Raw genomic sequence first — 17,934 nt, forward strand, 5'->3', positions numbered from 1 at the left:
GCATGCATCCCCCCCCCCCCATCCGCCCTAGATCGGCCTCATTATTAGTCCTCCGTCGCCCAGCACCATGCCCTGCACAATTTGTTGCACACAAAGCCATGCCTGCACCTCCCAGACTCGGCAAAGTCCACTACATAGGACCCCCGCATCCCCCAGCCCACCGACACCCCTGAGCCTCACTCCGCCCCAACCACTTACTGAACCCGAGGGCACAGGCCAGTGCCTATACTGGGTACAATCTAGCACAGAGCCCACCAACCGGCGACGAGGCCCACTCGGCTATAAAAAACAGCCTTACGTGTCACTTCTGTTCTATAGGAGCGGCAAAACAGCAGCTGATCAGCAGAAAACAGCAGCTAAAAACAGTCCAACAGCCTGCTAACTTCTGTGGCGGCGGCAGTGCCAGCCTCGGTGCCACCAGCCACGGGTTAGCCTCAAAACCCTGGGCCAGGTTTACAGGGCGGCGAGCACCGGGTGCGATCATGCTCTAGGTGGTGGGGGGCACCAAGAGAATGGCATTTGGCCAAATGTGACTGGGTGCCTGTACTTAAGCAAAGGTGGCTGGGTGAGCGTGGAAGCGTACTGAAGTGAAGGCGGGGAGGTGGAAGCGTACTACGGACGCAAAGGCGGGGAGGTGGAAGCGTACTACGGAAGCAAAGGCGGGGAGGTGGAAGCGTACTACGGAAGCAAAGGCGGGGAGGTGGAAGCGTACTACGGAAGCAAAGGCGGGGAGGTGGAAGCGTACTACGGAAGCAAAGGCGGGGAGGTGGAAGCGTACTACGGAAGCAAAGGCGGGGAGGTGGAAGCGTACTACGGAAGCAAAGGCGGGGAGGTGGAAGCGTACTACGGAAGCAAAGGCGGGGAGGTGGAAGCGTACTACGGAAGCAAAGGCAGGGAGGTGGAAGCGTACTACGGAAGCAAAGGCGGGGAGGTGGAAGCGTACTACGGAAGCAAAGGCGGGGAGGTGGAAGCGTACTACAGAAGCAAAAGGCGGGGAGGTGGAAGCGTACTACAGAAGCAAAAGGCGGGGAGGTGGAAGCAGCAGTGTAATGAAGTGAAGGTGGAACAGGGGTGCCACAAAGCAGGCCCCCAGGTAAAGACACGTCTACCTGGCTTGGACAACTGGTCAAGCGCCTGTGGAGGCATGGTGTGTCATGCTTGTGACTTAAGGCCATGGTAACCTTCACTTCAATACACTGCCACCTCCCCGCCCTCACTTCAATACACTGCCACCTCCCCGCCCTCACTTCAATACACTGCCACCTCCCCGCCCTCACTTCAATACACTGCCACCTCCCCGCCCTCACTTCAATACACTGCCACCTCCCCGCCTTCACTTTAGTACACTGCCACCTCCCCGCCAGCCACCTTTACTTCAGTATGCTGCCACCTCACCACCAGCCGCCTTTGTTTCAGTACACTGCCACCCAGTCACATTTGCTTCAGTACACTGCCAGTACAACCGAGCCACCTTTGCTTCAGTACACTGCCACATTCATCTAGCCACCTTTGCTTCAGTACACTGCCGACTTTGTTTCAGTACAGACACTCAGCCACCTTTGCTTCAGTACACTGCTACGTTCCCCAAGCCACCTTTGCTTCAGTACACCGCCACCTCCTCACCTTTGCTTCAGTACACCACCATCAAGCCACCTTTGCTTCCGTACACCGCCACCTCCTCACCTTTGCTTCAGTACACCGCCACTTCCAACTAGCCACCCATTCCTGGTCCAGCACCAGAAAAACTGAAGTCTCTGTATAAACCGCTGCTATCCAGTACCAGGGCAGCCTTCGGTGAAAAGCAGGTCAGAATTCAGTATTTTTGAGGTCACAGTTCCAGGTCTTTGCTTCCATCAATGCGAAAAAGTGGTTGTCAAGAGTCTCTTATCCAGTGCCTCATGGTTTCTGGTGGCACTGCACCAACTTGGACAGGAATGTACCTTACCTCAGAAAGAGTCCAAACCCAGAAAGAGCTTTCTGGGCATGGCTGTACGATTCCTCAAAGAGGAAACCTCAGAGTGCTTCTTAGACTGGGCTGTAACTTACCTCGGAGTAACATCTCAAACAGCTTTTTGGGCTGAGCTGTACTTCACCTCGGAAAACTCTTTTGGACAGGGCTGTACCTTACCTCAGAAAGTTCTTCTTGGACTGGGATTTACCTTACCTCAGAGTCTAAACTCAGAGCGCTTATTGGACAGGGCTGTATGGTTCCTTAAAGAGTCAAACCTCAGGAGAGCTCTCTGTGGACTGGGCTGTATTTTACCCTCAGTCTAACCTCAGAAAGGGTTTCCACTTCCGGCTGCGAGTGAAGTCCAGGCGATCACAACATCAAGCAGACCCCTTCGCCTTTCCACTGGCCAGAGTCTTCGCAGCCTCACTGCAGTCAGGGTCGTCACATGTACTCATACAACAATGGTCTCTTGGCAAAGAATGTCTATGAACCGGTGCCTCTTCATGCAGAAAAATACAAGACATTGGACCTCAAGCTGCTCGCAGGTGTTTGTACGAGCAAAGCAACAGTTAATCTAGTTTTTGGATAAATCTGCCTAAAAGCACAATAGGAAACAGGGGATGCGCCTCGGAGGCTTGCCGCAGGGCTGGCAGAGACTACATGCTTGGTGAGTCATGCGGGGGGTGAGGGGGGTCAAGGCTACACAGGTATGAGCGCAATGCAAAGCCTCACCATGGTCCACTCCTACGCTGGGCTCACACGAAGGAGCAACACATGCCAGGCAGGTGGGCGAGCGCAGTGTTTGCCTTTATTCCGTGAAAGCACTAGCGCCTTCTAATCGTCCATCAGCACACAGAGACAATCGAGGCGCTCCACACCACTCGGGAACGTGCAAACAACTCCTCCACTGGGCCTGTGTCTTTGGGAGAGGAGAGGTTAGGAAAGCAGCCCTGGCGACAGAGGCCTGTGAGACACGTCCCCGGCACCGATCCACCCCAGGGCGTGAAGCCATTGTGGGGGTCACCGGAAGTGGATGGCCTCACTCGGGACAGGGCTGCCCCAGCTGCACACCCCTGGCCTCGCCTCGCAGGATACGATGCATGTTTATATATTGGTTGAAAGTAAGATTTGATAATACGAAAAGGAGCTGGGAGATCTGTGGAAGAGGCGAAGCTTTTGCCCAGGACTCGTGAACCTCGGAGACATTAGTTGATTGCAGGCTGATAGCTTGAGAATGTGCACGGTCTAAGATTTGGAGACTGTAACACGGACTTCTGGGAAGGAACGCAATGTAATCAGATAATGAACACGAGCTGAAAACGTTACAAACAGCGAGTGTCGCTCTAGATAAGTCGTGGACAAAGGGAGTGGATGTAACACTGCATCAGCCCACAAGGAAGACTCACTCGTCACCAAGCATTGGCCACTGGCAATCCTCTGGGTAGCATTTCCAACCCATGGCGCTTTTCGCTGACGGTGCCACCACACACCAGCCGTATGCACATCAGCACCCCAGCCTCCGCTCCCTCCCCAAGGAAGCGTGCACAAGCACCCCCAGGCAGGTTTCACCCTCATGAGGCCTGTGAGGTTTAGCTGGGGTCCCGTGGCACGGCGAGCAGGCCTGGGCGCACTCTGTCCATTTGGGGCGACAACAAACACACAGCACTGGCAGTGTGTGTCCAGGCAAGGGAGGCTGCTCTACAGGGGACCTCGGCATGATACCCCGAGATATTACTGCATCGCTCGGGTTAGGTTTGATGGGTGCACTCCTTCACTGAGGGAGAATGAGTCCATCTTAAGAATGAGACGCTCTGCAGCGCACCCAGTCCTTTCCCACCTGCCCCAAGAAGCAAAGCGCTTGGAGGGGCAGCGGACGGCTGCAGGGCGCGCTCGGCCCATCTGTGGGTGCCAGCCACCAGAGGCAGAGTGGGGTGGGGGCTCTAGATGTGGGAGAGGCCGCTCTTGACCAAAACAGAGGCCGTCAGACCCCCTGAACGCTTCCGAGCTCGACACGGGCCTCGGATCTGCAAACACGAGCTGCAAAGCGCCAAGGTCATGCTCAGCCAGAATAAATCCATCACGCGCCTCGAGGCCAAGCGAGACACCACAAAGCACATTACACAGCGCAAGGCACAGGGACACCGAGCTGTCTCCGGGAGGCAGCCCGAGCCCCTGGGCGGTCGCCAAGGATGGCACCAGAGGCGCTCCGATGCAGTGCGGGGTCCCACACCGGCACTGAGACAGTGTAGGACTGGCAGACAACCCACACGAGGATCTGTCACCCGAGGCAATGCCGGGCTCTCTCAGGAAGGCTGATCCCCTTAAGCAATGCAGGGGGGTTCTCTCGTGAAGGCTGGCACCCGAGGCAACGCATGGCGCTCTCAGGAAGGCTGGCACCCGAGGCAACGCCGGGCTCTCCCAGGAAGGCTGGCACCCGAGGCAACGCCGGGCTCTCCCAGGAAGGCTGGCACCCGAGGCAATGCCGGGCTCTCCCAGGAAGGCTGGCACCCGAGGCAATGCAGGAGGCTCTCTCTCGGGAAGGCTGGCACCCGAGGCAATGCAGGAGGCTCTCTCTCGGGAAGGCTGGCACCCGAGGCAATGCAGGAGGCTCTCTCTCGGGAAGGCTGGCACCCGAGGCAATGCAGGGCTTTTTAAGGAAGGCCGGCACCCGAAGCAATGCAGGGCTTTTTAAGGAAGGCCGGCACCCGAGGCAATGCCGGGCTCTCTCAGGCAGGCCGGCACCCAAGGCAATGCCGGGCTCTCTCAGGCAGGCCGGCACCCAAGGCAATGCCGGGCTCTCTCAGGCAGGCCGGCACCCAAGGCAATGCCGGGCTCTCCCAGGAAGGCTGATCCCCTTAAGCAATGCAGGGGGGTTCTCTCGTGAAGGCTGGCACCCGAGGCAACGCATGGCGCTCTCAGGAAGGCTGGCACCCGAGGCAACGCCGGGCTCTCCCAGGAAGGCTGGCACCCGAGGCAATGCCGGGCTCTCCCAGGAAGGCTGGCACCCGAGGCAATGCCGGGCTCTCCCAGGAAGGCTGGCACCCGAGGCAATGCAGGAGGCTCTCTCTCGGGAAGGCTGGCACCCGAGGCAATGCAGGAGGCTCTCTCTCGGGAAGGCTGGCACCCGAGGCAATGCAGGAGGCTCTCTCTCGGGAAGGCTGGCACCCGAGGCAATGCAGGAGGCTCTCTCTCGGGAAGGCTGGCACCCGAGGCAATGCAGGGCTTTTTAAGGAAGGCCGGCACCCGAAGCAATGCAGGGCTTTTTAAGGAAGGCCGGCACCCGAGGCAATGCCAGGCTCTCTCAGGCAGGCCGGCACCCAAGGCAATGCCGGGCTCTCTCAGGCAGGCCGGCACCCAAGGCAATGCCGGGCTCTCTCAGGCAGGCCGGCACCCAAGGCAATGCCGGGCTCTCTCAGGCAGGCCGGCACCCAAGGCAATGCATGGCTCTGAGGCATGCTGGCACCCGAGGCAATGCATGGCTCTCTCAGGCAGACTGGCACCCGAGGCAATGCATGGCGCTCTCAGGAAGGCTGCCACCCGAGGCAATGCCGGGCTGAGACACCTCACCTAAGGCAAGGCAGGAGGCTCTCTCTGGAAGGCTGGCACCCGAAGCAATGCAGGGCTCTGAGGAAGGCTGGCACCCGAGGCAATGCCGGGCTCTCTCAGGAAGGCTGGCACCCGAGGCAATGCCGGGCTCTCTCAGGAAGGCTGGCACCCAAGGCAATGCCGGGCTCTCCCAGGAAGGCTGGCACCCAAGGCAATGCCGGGCTCTCCCAGGAAGGCTGGCACCCGAGGCAATGCCCCTTAAGCAATGCAGGGGGGTTCTCTCGTGAAGGCTGGCACCCGAGGCAACGCATGGCGCTCTCAGGAAGGCTGGCACCCGAGGCAACGCCGGGCTCTCCCAGGAAGGCTGGCACCCGAGGCAACGCCGGGCTCTCCCAGGAAGGCTGGCACCCGAAGCAATGCAGGAGGCTCTCTCTCGGGAAGGCTGGCACCCGAAGCAATGCAGGGCATTTTAAGGAAGGCTGGCACCCGAAGCAATGCAGGGCTTTTTAAGTAAGGCTGGCACCCTAAGCAATGCAGGGCTTTTTAAGGAAGGCCGGCACCCGAAGCAATGCAGGGCTTTTTAAGGAAGGCCGGCACCCGAAGCAATGCAGGGCTTTTTAAGGAAGGCCGGCACCCGAAGCAATGCAGGGCTTTTTAAGGAAGGCCGGCACCCGAGGCAATGCAGGGCTTTTTAAGGAAGGCCGGCACCCGAGGCAATGCAGGGCTTTTTAAGGAAGGCCGGCACCCGAGGCAATGCAGGGCTTTTTAAGGAAGGCCGGCACCCGAGGCAATGCAGGGCTCTCTCAGACAGGCCGGCACCCAAGGCAATGCCGGGCTCTCTCAGACAGGCCGGCACCCAAGGCAATGCCGGGCTCTCTCAGACAGGCCGGCACCCAAGGCAATGCCGGGCTCTCTCAGGCAGACCGGCACCCAAGGCAATGCCGGGCTCTCTCAGGCAGACCGGCACCCAAGGCAATGCCGGGCTCTCTCAGGCAGACCGGCACCCAAGGCAATGCCGGGCTCTCTCAGGCAGACCGGCACCCAAGGCAATGCCGGGCTCTCTCAGGCAGACCGGCACCCAAGGCAATGCCGGGCTCTCTCAGGCAGACCGGCACCCAAGGCAATGCCGGGCTCTCTCAGGCAGACCGGCACCCAAGGCAATGCCGGGCTCTCTCAGGCAGACTGGCACCCAAGGCAATGCCGGGCTGAGGCACCCGAGGCAATGCAGGAGGCTCTCTCGGGAAGGCTGGCACCCAAGGCAATGCAGGGGGCTCTCAGGAAGGCTGGCACCCAAGGCAATGCCGGGCTGAGGCACCCGAGGCAATGCAGGAGGCTCTCTCCGGCAGGCTGGCACCCGAGGCAATGCATGGCTCCCTCAGGCAGGCTGGCACCCGAGGCAATGCATGGCTCTGAGGCAGGCTGGCACCCGAGGCAATGCATGGCTCTGAGGCAGGCTGGCACCCGAGGCAATGCATGGCTCTGAGGCATGCTGGCACCCGAGGCAATGCATGGCGCTCTCATGAAAGCTGGCACCCGAGGCAATGCATGGCGCTCTCAGGAAGGCTGCCACCCGAGGCAATGCCGGGCTGAGACACCTCACCTAAGGCAAGGCAGGAGGCTCTCTCTGGAAGGCTGGCACCCGAGGCAATGCCGGGCTCTCTCAGGAAGGCTGGCACCCGAGGCAATGCCGGGCTCTCTCAGGAAGGCTGGCACCCGAGGCAATGCCGGGCTCTCTCAGGAAGGCTGGCACCCGAGGCAATGCCGGGCTCTCTCAGGAAGGCTGGCACCCAAGGCAATGCCGGGCTCTCCCAGGAAGGCTGGCACCCAAGGCAATGCCGGGCTCTCCCAGGAAGGCTGGCACCCAAGGCAATGCCGGGCTCTCTCAGGAAGGCTGGCACCCAAGGCAATGCCGGGCTCTCTCAGGAAGGCTGGCACCCAAGGCAATGCCGGGCTCTCTCCTGGGAGTTGCTACCACAGACAACGCAGGAGGCACCGCGGGCCACTGTAGAGCAGACGGGAAGACCCACGAGGCACCGCTGGGCACTCTACCGTGCAGCAGCACCCAGGGCGCTGCCAGGTCCTCAACCACACCCTGACGTCTAATGCAGTGAAGAGCTTTTAAATGCTGGCACCCGGGGAACTGCCAGGCTTCTTAGTAAGAACTTCCAATAGGGAATGGGACCACACACACTACCAAACAAACACTGGCAATGCAATATATATCTGGCTTATAAATGAGTCACTCTTTAGTTATAGATGGTTCAGGCGCTCAATAAATCATATATGTACTCACTGCGACTCATCGTTGCACCTATTCATTCATGCATGCATTCAACCATCTACAAAAGCACAATAAATACACTCACCAAATATGCAACACGAAAGAAATGTAGTAGAAAGAAAAATGTTTCTACCTAGCACGGCAGAATAAGGTGTCAGTAAAAAATAAAATTAAACCGTAGAGTGGCGCCATCTTGCAGGCGTATTAAAGAAAGTCTGCACGCTTTTGTTCCAGCATGGCCGCCATGTTAAGAGCTCGGTGTGCTGACCACTCATACACTATGCAAAATACCAATCCATGGTAGACACCTGGCTGAGAGGTCACAGGCCGCGGGGAGAGCACATCTTGCAGGGGTATTAAAGAAAGTCTGCACGCTTTTAGAGTTCCAGCATGGCCGCCATGTTAAGAACTCGGTGTGTTGACCACTCATACACAATGTAAAAGCCACCTGTGACCTGGCTGAGAGGTCACCAGGCCGCGGGGAGTGCACTGCTAAGATAAGGAGAGCGTCAAACAAAAGGCTCATTACCACTTCAGGCAGCTGTAGTAAGTTGTAAATCAAAAGGAAGTTGGAGGAAATAAATTAAAGGGCCCCTATAAAAGGGGAAACTTACGGACTGGCCCAGGACCCCTGGCATTGACACGCACCCCTTTTATAATGCAGCTGTGCCCACGTGGATCACACTAATACTATTGGCCGAAGGGCAAGGACGTCTAGCTGGCGTGTCTGACCCATGAGTACACCTCGTGTAAATGTTACTAATACCGTCGATGGGAGAGATACTAGAGGTTAACACTCGTATATTTTGGCAGCTTTAACACCATATGATTTTCTTATGACTTTGGCACCATTTGACGAATATTTATGGAGGGAAAGGAAAGAAGGGTAAAAAGCATCCATCTTCTTATAAAGTTGACGCTGTGACAAATCCTAGGTGGATCTGCGAGACCTTTGGCATAGGAAGAGTTCACAGACTCTTGGTTTTAATAATTTCACGCAGCTCCATCTAAGGAGAGGCCGACTTCAATATGCGCGCCAAAAAAGTGTTCACGGTAAACAACTTGCATGGTTTGATGAAACCACACAAAACTCTGCGGACAATTCAATGGGTCAGCTTTCTGAAAGAGATGAACAGGGTCAATACAGTTCATTCACTAGTCATTCTGTGGCAGGTTGATGAATCTGCATGAAGTTGGCAGCCAGCTAATAAAGCTCAGTGCAAGGCCCGGCAGGCCATGCAGCAAACAACCCTCACAGCTAAGGGGCTGTGACAGCAGGGCCTGGCTGAAGCCCTGACCAGTGTACTGTGGCTATGTAGGTGGCAAACCATAACTGATGAATTCCAGAGCTTTTGCGGTTTCCACCAAACCATGGGTATCTTCAAACAATGTTTCCTTCAGTAAGTAAATATTTTTAATGAATGTTTTTGATTACAAGATCCAAGCAGACAACTAAGCCTGCCAGGCTTCTGAAGATCTCGCAAGAAATATTACACTGCCAGGTTGAAGGGGGTACTCAACATCAAACCAGAGCCTACTAAAGTTAATGTAACAATACACCTTTCTCGCAAACATTCACCCATAAAAGCCGAACGACTGTAACAATAGGCAAGTTAGGCAACTATTATACTGAACAGATCACCCCCATGCAATCGGACACAACTATTCCAGGTGGACCATTAAGGCCTAAAGCCTTTAACATGGATTGTCACCATAACCAACATATGCCAGCAGAATGGAGCTTAAACTGGCAACCATAAAACATACCGTTATAGACATACAAATATCTATAGCACCGCAGTTGACAACACAATACACTTTCTGTAGTGGGCATACCAAGGATTATGACAAAAAAAAAAAATACACCTGTCTAGAATCTGTTATATGATAGCTATAAAATAAGAAACTACACAACTCCCCCCCCCCCCCCTCCCAATCCTAAAAGGACTGGTACAGGGATCAGCAGCACAATGTTTTCTACCCGAGGGCCCAACTCGCCCATAACTTTCGCCTGCAGGGTAATGTGTAAGCTTCCAAGTGATAGAACAGTGAGAACGACGTAATACAGTCGGAACAATCGACCCCTTAACGCCTTTCCTCTTTTAAGTATGATTTTCACAAACACGTCAGGCCTTCTGTCTTCATTGCAATTTTTAGCTGAATGTGTCTTGTGGGACCACATCCAACACAGTCCAGCTGTATTGAGAATAAGCATTCCCATAAGGCAAAGCGTTGAATGCAAACACTGCTTCAGCGGAAGCAATCAAATTCTGCCCAATCAGGAGCTGTGCTCCACATGTGGGCAGGACCAAAGGCGCGCTCAGCAGAGCTTCTTAAAGCTCTTTCTGTTGAGCACACATGTACAGCAACAGCTGGACTCTCAAGCCAGACCTAAAAATCACCTGCACAGAATCGGAGAAGACGACCCAAAGCTGCCCCGAGTCAGTATTTGTGGTTTTCTTTGTTTTCTTGGGGGAGGGGGGGGGGGGGGGGGTGGGGTCCACAAACTTGATAGGGACGCCCTTCTGATCAAAGGCGATCATTGAGGTTACTGCGGGCCCTATAATAAAATCCCAAACCCTGCCCCCCAAAAAAAAACGTCAGTCATTTGTCCGGGTGGCCATGAATTATCCATTTTTGAAATGTCTTCGTATCACAGAAGTCTTATTTTAATCAATAAAATCAGCACGGTCAAAGCAAACTGAGATGACCTTAGAAAGATTATGCAATGGTTAGTTTTTTGGGATGTTGCACGTAGATGCCAAATAATGGAAAATATGTCATGCTGCCATAAATGTGCACTAACTCAGAGAATTAACCACTGCTTATACTCGTGAGTGAACAGCACAGGTGCTTGCCAGCAGGCGAGAGCATTAACAACACATAGAGAAACCTTTTTAGTCACATCAAAGGGAAGCATGAATCAAATTAACAAGAAGAAAAGGTACTGTTGGCTTTGAATCGCTGCCGCCTGAAAACAGGTTAAACAGATGACAAAAAACAAACTGATGCGGAACAGAAATAAATAAAGCATTTATCCTTTAGACTCGACACTAGAGTGCACCCCTTATTAGGCGATGTGCACGTTTGTCAACCTAGTGCTGTCATTCACAGTGAAATGCGTAAATGGATGAAGTGGGCTGAACCAAGGCTAAAGATAGATATAAACACACACACTTCAGTTATTTTGATTTAGGAGGCTGGTAACAGCTGTCTAAAAACAAAGCAGATCACACAAGCACAAGGTATTAAGTATTTCAACATTTTTTGCCAAGCTCTGCAGCAGCTGAAAGTAAATATAATAATCAATAAAACCGACACAACCAGCACTATAAGTCGCATAGTCTTTGTTTTTCAAAGGGGGGGGGGGGGGGGGAAGCAACACAGAGGGCAGAGCGGGGTGAGCATAATGATGCAGACAGCAGTGTCCAAGTCACAGCTCTTTTTAGGGTCGAGCATTCTTGCGAGACGCTGTAGTGGTTAGAAAAGGGCTCGGAGCCCCACCCATGTCACATCAATGTCTTTCATTGGTTTGTGGGCTTGCCTTTTAAAATCTGCTTGCTTTCATTAGTGGAAGGCATGCATAAGTAATTCCTTTACCAGTGGTTAGCTCTCCTCGAGCGCAGCGACCAAGTACTGAAAATATACGGGGCCGCTGTTTTCCATCCGGTTTGTGGACTACTTTTTCTCTTTTTTTGCAGCGCGATCTCACTTGTTTAGCAGCACAATCAGGCTCGTTTTTTTTCTCCATTTAATGAGGCAAGAAAAGCCTGGTTTGGGAGTTAACAACTGCCAATAGCTCTAACTCGGAGAAATGCGACACCCGTTGCATTGCAAATGCTTGTTTTTTTGGAACAGAAGGGGAGGTGATGGATGTAGGCAGGAAGACAGAGTGGAAGCAATAAGTACACGATGTAGGTTGGAAAAATACGCTAGAAGAGTGCTTAAACACAAGAATGAGCAGTAGAAGGACACAAGTCATGCATACTTCCCCCACAGGGCTGACAAAAATGCAGAGGGAAAAAGTCTACAGCAGCTGATCACTAACAAACAAGCAAATGAGAGAGACAATGAAACCAACCAATGGGTGGTCTCCAGAAAACACAAGGTCTCGAAGAGAGAGCACATGCACTGTCTAGGCATTTCCAAAAACATTGCAGCCCATGGCCAGTCATTACTAATGAGTGATGTAATAATGATGACACCTATCTCCCTCACGTAATGCTCCCCTGTTAATCACAATTTCACCACAGCTCAGTTTAGATCTCTACAAGGCACAATTTAGATGTCATCAGTGGAGGTGACTGAACTGTGGCCCATAATCTCAAGATACACCCCCTCAACCCAGACTCAATGTGGATAACGCAGAGGTAAGGGAGGCTCTGACTGCAGCAGCGAAGGAACTAGTCAAGTAACGCACAAGAGTGTGGACTATCACGCCTAGGGAACCACACGTGCTCACACAGTAAGAGAGGTAATGTCACCCGCTGGGGGAGGAGCACCACAGATCTTGACGCGAGTTCATCCAAGTGACAATGGTCTCATATTGGGAGTCGAGGAGGGCCCAACTTCTAACGTTCAGCGAAGGGTATGAATGAAGACCTGTAGAAAGGTGCGGGGGTACGTATACCAGTAGATGCTCAGGTCACTCTGGATCGAGAGTGGTGGCCGGTAAAGGGTGTATAAATGCAGGATGCAGACCAATGTAGGTTGTACCAACAGGATGCACGGCCTGCATGACAGATAACAACATGCAGGTGTCGTGTTCCCCACACCCTGAGATCCGGGTCGGTCAGAGCAGGGCCCTCACCCGCTGCTATGTCTTACAAACCTTTCTGTGGTGTCTACACCCTCTACAGCTGTCACAGAGGGCCCCCTCACCCCAGAAGCACCGCCTGCCCTGCTGATTTCATTAATGGGCACCGAGGCGACCCCCTCTATCGCCAAAACCAATGAAGAAAGCACGCCCCAGAGCAGATCCTTGCCCTGCTGCTAACCTCCCCACTTCAGGATCTGAGAGTCCCTGCCCTCCCCCCGAGACTCACCCGCCAGCAGCCACCACCATATGCACCGCAGGGTCCCTCCCTTCCAACTAGGGGACGAAATCACAGGCGGTCCCTGGCCCTCCTTTCATGCAACCAGGGCCCTGGACTTATGCGCCAGGAGAGGGCCGGATAACGCAGCAGGACTGACTAAACCAGGAGGCAAGAAAAGCCAAGTCATGCGGCAGGATCGACGAGGCAAGCAGGGAGAGTCATGCGGCGTAAAGCTGCGCATTTTATGACGGCAGCGAACAATAGTTTGTCTTTTTTACACACTGACACCGATTGGGCATTCAGTGCTTCTTATCAGTTTAAGACCCAAACACAGCAATAAACGGACGCGTGACCGGCCACCTGTGCAGAGGCCTCCGCCGCGCAGCAACACGTGTCGCTCCGTTTTTCAGTAACTTTTGAACCGCTGGAGCTAAAAACTATTTTTTTTGCTGTCAAAATCTGCAGGTCATGCGGCAGACGACGGATTAGGAGGCAAATGCGGCAAAGTTATAATCATACAGCGTCTGCTGGCCAGATCTAAGCCAACACCCACCGCCCCCCATGGATGAATGGCTGGATGAAGCCTCGCCCCTCCTCTCCACCAGACGTACCCCCCCAAGCCAAGGACGGGGGGTGTCCTCGCCCTGGCAGACCCCTCCTCCCCCCTCCAGAGTCACCCAGGGGGGGCTCACCTTGCACCAGGCGCTTCATCTCGTTGTACCGCGCCCACATGAAGTTCTTGCCCTCCTGGGACGGGAAGGGGGCCGGGGCCGCCGAGGAGAAGCTGCGGCCGCTGCCGTGGGGTGACTGGGCGGGGGCACCGGCCGCGCCCGCCCCGCACGGGGAACCCTCGGCCCCGCTGGCCGTGCCGTAGGAGGCCGCGGCGGCCCGGCGCGCGCCGACGCGCAGCGCGAGCCTCCCGAGCGCGAGGGCGCCGCCGGCCATGGCCGCTGATTGGGCGGAGGGCGCGAGACAACCCGCGTGGAGGAGGACGTGGGACCGCTCGCGCTTACAGTCACCACGCGCGCAGCTTGCAGTCGCCTCGCGCTACCACTGCGGACGCTAGATGGAACTCGACTGTGAGCAGCTCGCGCCGGGACAGAGCTTTCGCCCACCCTCGGGATCTAACCACGCCCTCTTTCTTCCAGACGCCCCGCCCGTCGCAGAGCTCTAGCCAACCTCCCATCCAGCTAGCCTTGACAACAGGAGGGGCGCCAGACCGAGGCTCGCAGCCCGCATTCCAAAACACTTCGCCCTCAGCCAATAGAAAACAAGAAGGGCGACCTCGAATCGCTGGATTGGGCGATCTCCTTTGACAGGCAAGCGGGAAAAAGGACATAGCGATGAGACACGCTTTTGTCCGAGGTGTTTGTTTTCATTGGCTTGCCACGCCCTGTGGCCACGCCCCGGAGTGCAGGCCGCGCCCCCTTGTTTACGCCAGTACGTGTGCTGTGTCAGGTCTTTGTGTCTGGGACCAGAGGCAATGAGATAGAAGAAGGACTAATCTTAAAAGGAGCCACACACAGCTCCTTTGCCAATTAACTCGTGTGTGCCGATCTGGTTTTATTAATTGCAATATCGTTGTTTTTTTATTTTTTGTGTTTTTAATATGACCCAATCAGAGCCTGCAGAAAACAACTTAGGATTCATAGCACCATCCTTGCAAAGGTTTTGTGTCTGCACTGTGGTTCTTATAAACTTGCAGATCAGTGGTCGAAGTGCATTTAAAGAAGTGCAGAGACTGTTCGAGAGTGCAGTCCATCACCAGTCCTGCACTTTCCTCTGTGTCACCCAAAAACTTCAAATGACTCCATCAGCTAAAGCCTTGTGCCTCCCAAGAAGACTTTAGATTTGCTGATGAAGCAACAGCAGGCACTGATATGCAGCTTCAGGAAGCAGGCGCCCTTCTGAGAAGGCTTGATTATTTCTTCTTTGGCTGCCTGTCCCTCCTTTCAGCTTCACACTACAAGAGGTACAACGCTCCTTTCCTTTCAGCCACAGACAGCGTAAACTTAGCAGTAAAACGTTGTTAATTTTCTGTTTAAATAAACATGGACACAGCTTCTATAAAAATAAATGCACTTGGAAACACCGTCCCCATATAGTTCCTGCCCAATGCTATCTTTCCTTAAAATCAGTGCTTGAAATGTAAAAATAGAAGTGCAGGTACTCTGTATTGGAGTACCTGCTTGTTTCTGAGAAGTGCCGGTACTCTCCAATGAAAAGCATTACTTTTTTCTGGAGAAGTGCCGGCAATCTCGTTGTCAAAATAAAAAAGTTCCGTTACTCAGTACCGGAGAGTACCGGGCCATTTAAATCACTGATGTGATATATTTTGAGTACTTCTGATACAGACATGCAGCAAAAGGAGTATTTATTGCCAGAAAGCCCAAAGTAAGGACTGTAAGGACCCGTGTTTGGGTCACAGCCAGCCAGGCCCCCAGTGGTAGATGCTAGAGGGTTTGTGCCACGAGCCTGTATTAGTAGCCAGGTTGAATATATTTTTAAACCAGAAGGAATACAGCAAACGCTGACTGGGAGGGAATTCCTTGCAGTAGGCCACTTTGCTCACAACCGAAGAATGTATCACATATTTGGAAGGAGAGGTGCGGCTGTTTTTTTTCCAGAATATTCAGTAGATGACATTTAAATGCAGTGGAAATTATAGAAAATGCTAGCGTTGAACTAAATTTACTTCGTGCACAGAGGTGCTCGCGGAGATGGGGTGTTAGAATGATGGAAGTGTTGAGGAAAGCGACGGAGGATATCGGGATACTGGGTCAGAGAATACAGGAAAATCAGCTTGTTCGTGCTGGAAGAGTTCAGGGCACTCCTGGGCCTGATAGCTGTGCGACAGACCCGGTTTCGGGATATCAGTGCTCGGTGATGTTAGAGATGCCAAGGGTGAGATTATCTGGTTGACACTGTAGAAGCCACTGAACTCACTTGGCGTTTCCTTCCTAGTGAATTTGTGACTGATCAGATTACCCTGGTCTCGGTGAGATACTCTGCCAGTTATTACACAGTCATGTTCAGTATTTGGATATAACACCATTAGGGCCTTATTTAGAGTACAACTCAACACATTGGGTGCTGAAACATAATAGAATGTCTTCCATGGGTGATAGAGCGGTGAGGAGTAGACCATCAGGTAAAGAGTTGCTTCAGATAAATAATAATTTATATTTTCTGTATCTACCTCATTTAGTCTTCATGATTTCTGAGGTTTCCTGTCTTGAACTTGCAGGTAAAAGTTGGTTGTGTGAATTCAGGCGCACAAGAAAGTTCACTGTGTGCTCCATGTAAATGGGTGCTAGAGGTAAAACGTGCACTTTCAGTTTGTGCCCATTGTAACACTGTTACCAGGGTCTCAATGCGCACCTAATGTAAAGGCACACAACTAATGGTATGGTGCTCTTGATGGGTTCCACCAAGTATCTCATCTTCCTGACCATAGACTACTCCCTACAGACATCTGCCCCCGCTTTCGGAACAGAAAGAAACCACAAACACACCTTCTCCAGCTCCTCCTGGGATAGAAAGCTCCTGAGGTGTTTGAGTTTGAGGTGCCACTCTATAGGCGACCAAATTAAAATAAAAATACCTTTAATTTCGGGTGAGCTCAGAAACTCCCTTCTCATTGGATGCCATGTCTTTGGTGCCAGGGCACCATGACTTCAGCTCTGGGCTCCTAGTTGACACCCTAAGTTGTTCTGGGTATTGTAGTCTTGGTTTGCTTCTGGTGAACTAATTGGGTTAACTCACCTGATAATAAAGATTTGTATCAGAAAAGGGTTTGAATGGAAACACAAGTCGCGAGCCAGAGGCCCCAGTTTCAAGGCAGGCGGAAAGGCATCCCTGGGTGAAATGCTGCTCCGTAAAATTGTGTCTGACATAGAGATTCTGTATTCGGATTACTCGGTGCAGGAATACCAGACCCAAATATTTATGGAATCTGGCAGACCCACAGCATGTTAGGATTACTCTTGGTATTTTTTCAATTCGTGTAGATCCAGCAAAGTAGGGAAAGGAAGGAAGGGTGAAAATCATCCATTTGCTTATAAAATTAAATGGGTCAGCTTTCTGAAAGAGATGAACAGGATCAATAAAGTTCATTCACTAGTCATTCTGGGGCAGGTTGATGAATCTGCATGAAGTTGGCAGCCAGCTAATAAAGCTCGGTGCAAGCCCCAACAGGCCATGCAGCAAACACCCCTCACAGCTAAGGGGCTGTGACAGCAGGGCCTGGCTGAAGCCCTGACCAGTGCACTGTGGCTATGTAGGGGCAAACCATAACTGATGAATCCCAGAGCTTTTTCGGTTTCCACCAAACCATGGGTATCTTCAAACGATGTTTTCTTTAGTAAGTACATATTTTTTTAATTACAAGATCCAAGCAGACAACTCAGCCTGCCAGGCTTCTGAAGATCTCGCAAGATATATTACAGTGCAAATAGTCTACCGCCAGGTTGAAGGGGGTACTCAACATCAAACCAGAGCCTATAAAGTTCATGTAACAATACACATTTCTCATTTACATGTGACCACGCATTGAACTTTGTTGTGCGCCTGAATTCACACAACCAACTTTTACCTGCAAGTTCAAGACAGGAAACCTCAGAAATCACGAAGACAAAATGAGGTAGATACAGAAAATATAAATTATTATTTATCTGAAGCCACCCAATTTTTCCAGCTGGTAAAATCGCTTTAGTCTTGGCCTGTTAGAGAAGCCTGGCCTCAGCTCTCACCCGGCCCTGCCTAGCCCTGGGTGGGGAAACACACAATGCTCCCCATGCCAGCCAATTTTCTCGCTTGTCCCCTGCCACCATCTTCACCCCTCTTCACCTGGCCCCTACCTCACTCGAGCTCCTGCTTTCATGTACCCCAGATAGGCTGGTAAATGTGAGCTTTAATCCGCCCGGAAAAGGGAATACTGTGCAGAATTTCACTGGAAGAAAATGGTCTGCACAGTTATTCCCCATTTTGTGAAAATTAACCTGTAATTGCACGGTACTGAAGGGGTGTTGCCATACAATACCAGTACCTTCAAGGAGCGGGCTGACTGTGCAACTTGTAATCAGGCCCACAGAAGGAGGTCACAGCCATGCTAAGACTAG

General features: G+C 52.8%; 1 protein-coding gene across 1 annotated transcript in view; it reads right to left on the reverse strand.

The window, feature by feature from the left end:
- NT5DC2 (5'-nucleotidase domain containing 2) overlaps positions 1–13,895 on the reverse strand; it is a 103,927-nt gene extending 90,032 nt beyond the window's left edge. Inside the window, exon 1 of the mRNA XM_069209452.1 lies at positions 13,507–13,895. Coding sequence (XP_069065553.1) covers positions 13,507–13,759 — 253 coding nt within the window. The 5' untranslated portion in view covers positions 13,760–13,895. The remainder of the gene's footprint in view (positions 1–13,506) is intronic.
- Positions 13,896–17,934: the final 4,039 nt, after the last annotated feature.

Source organism: Pleurodeles waltl, chromosome 10, assembly GCF_031143425.1.
Source record: "Pleurodeles waltl isolate 20211129_DDA chromosome 10, aPleWal1.hap1.20221129, whole genome shotgun sequence".
NCBI classification, from domain to species: Eukaryota; Metazoa; Chordata; class Amphibia; order Caudata; family Salamandridae; genus Pleurodeles; species Pleurodeles waltl.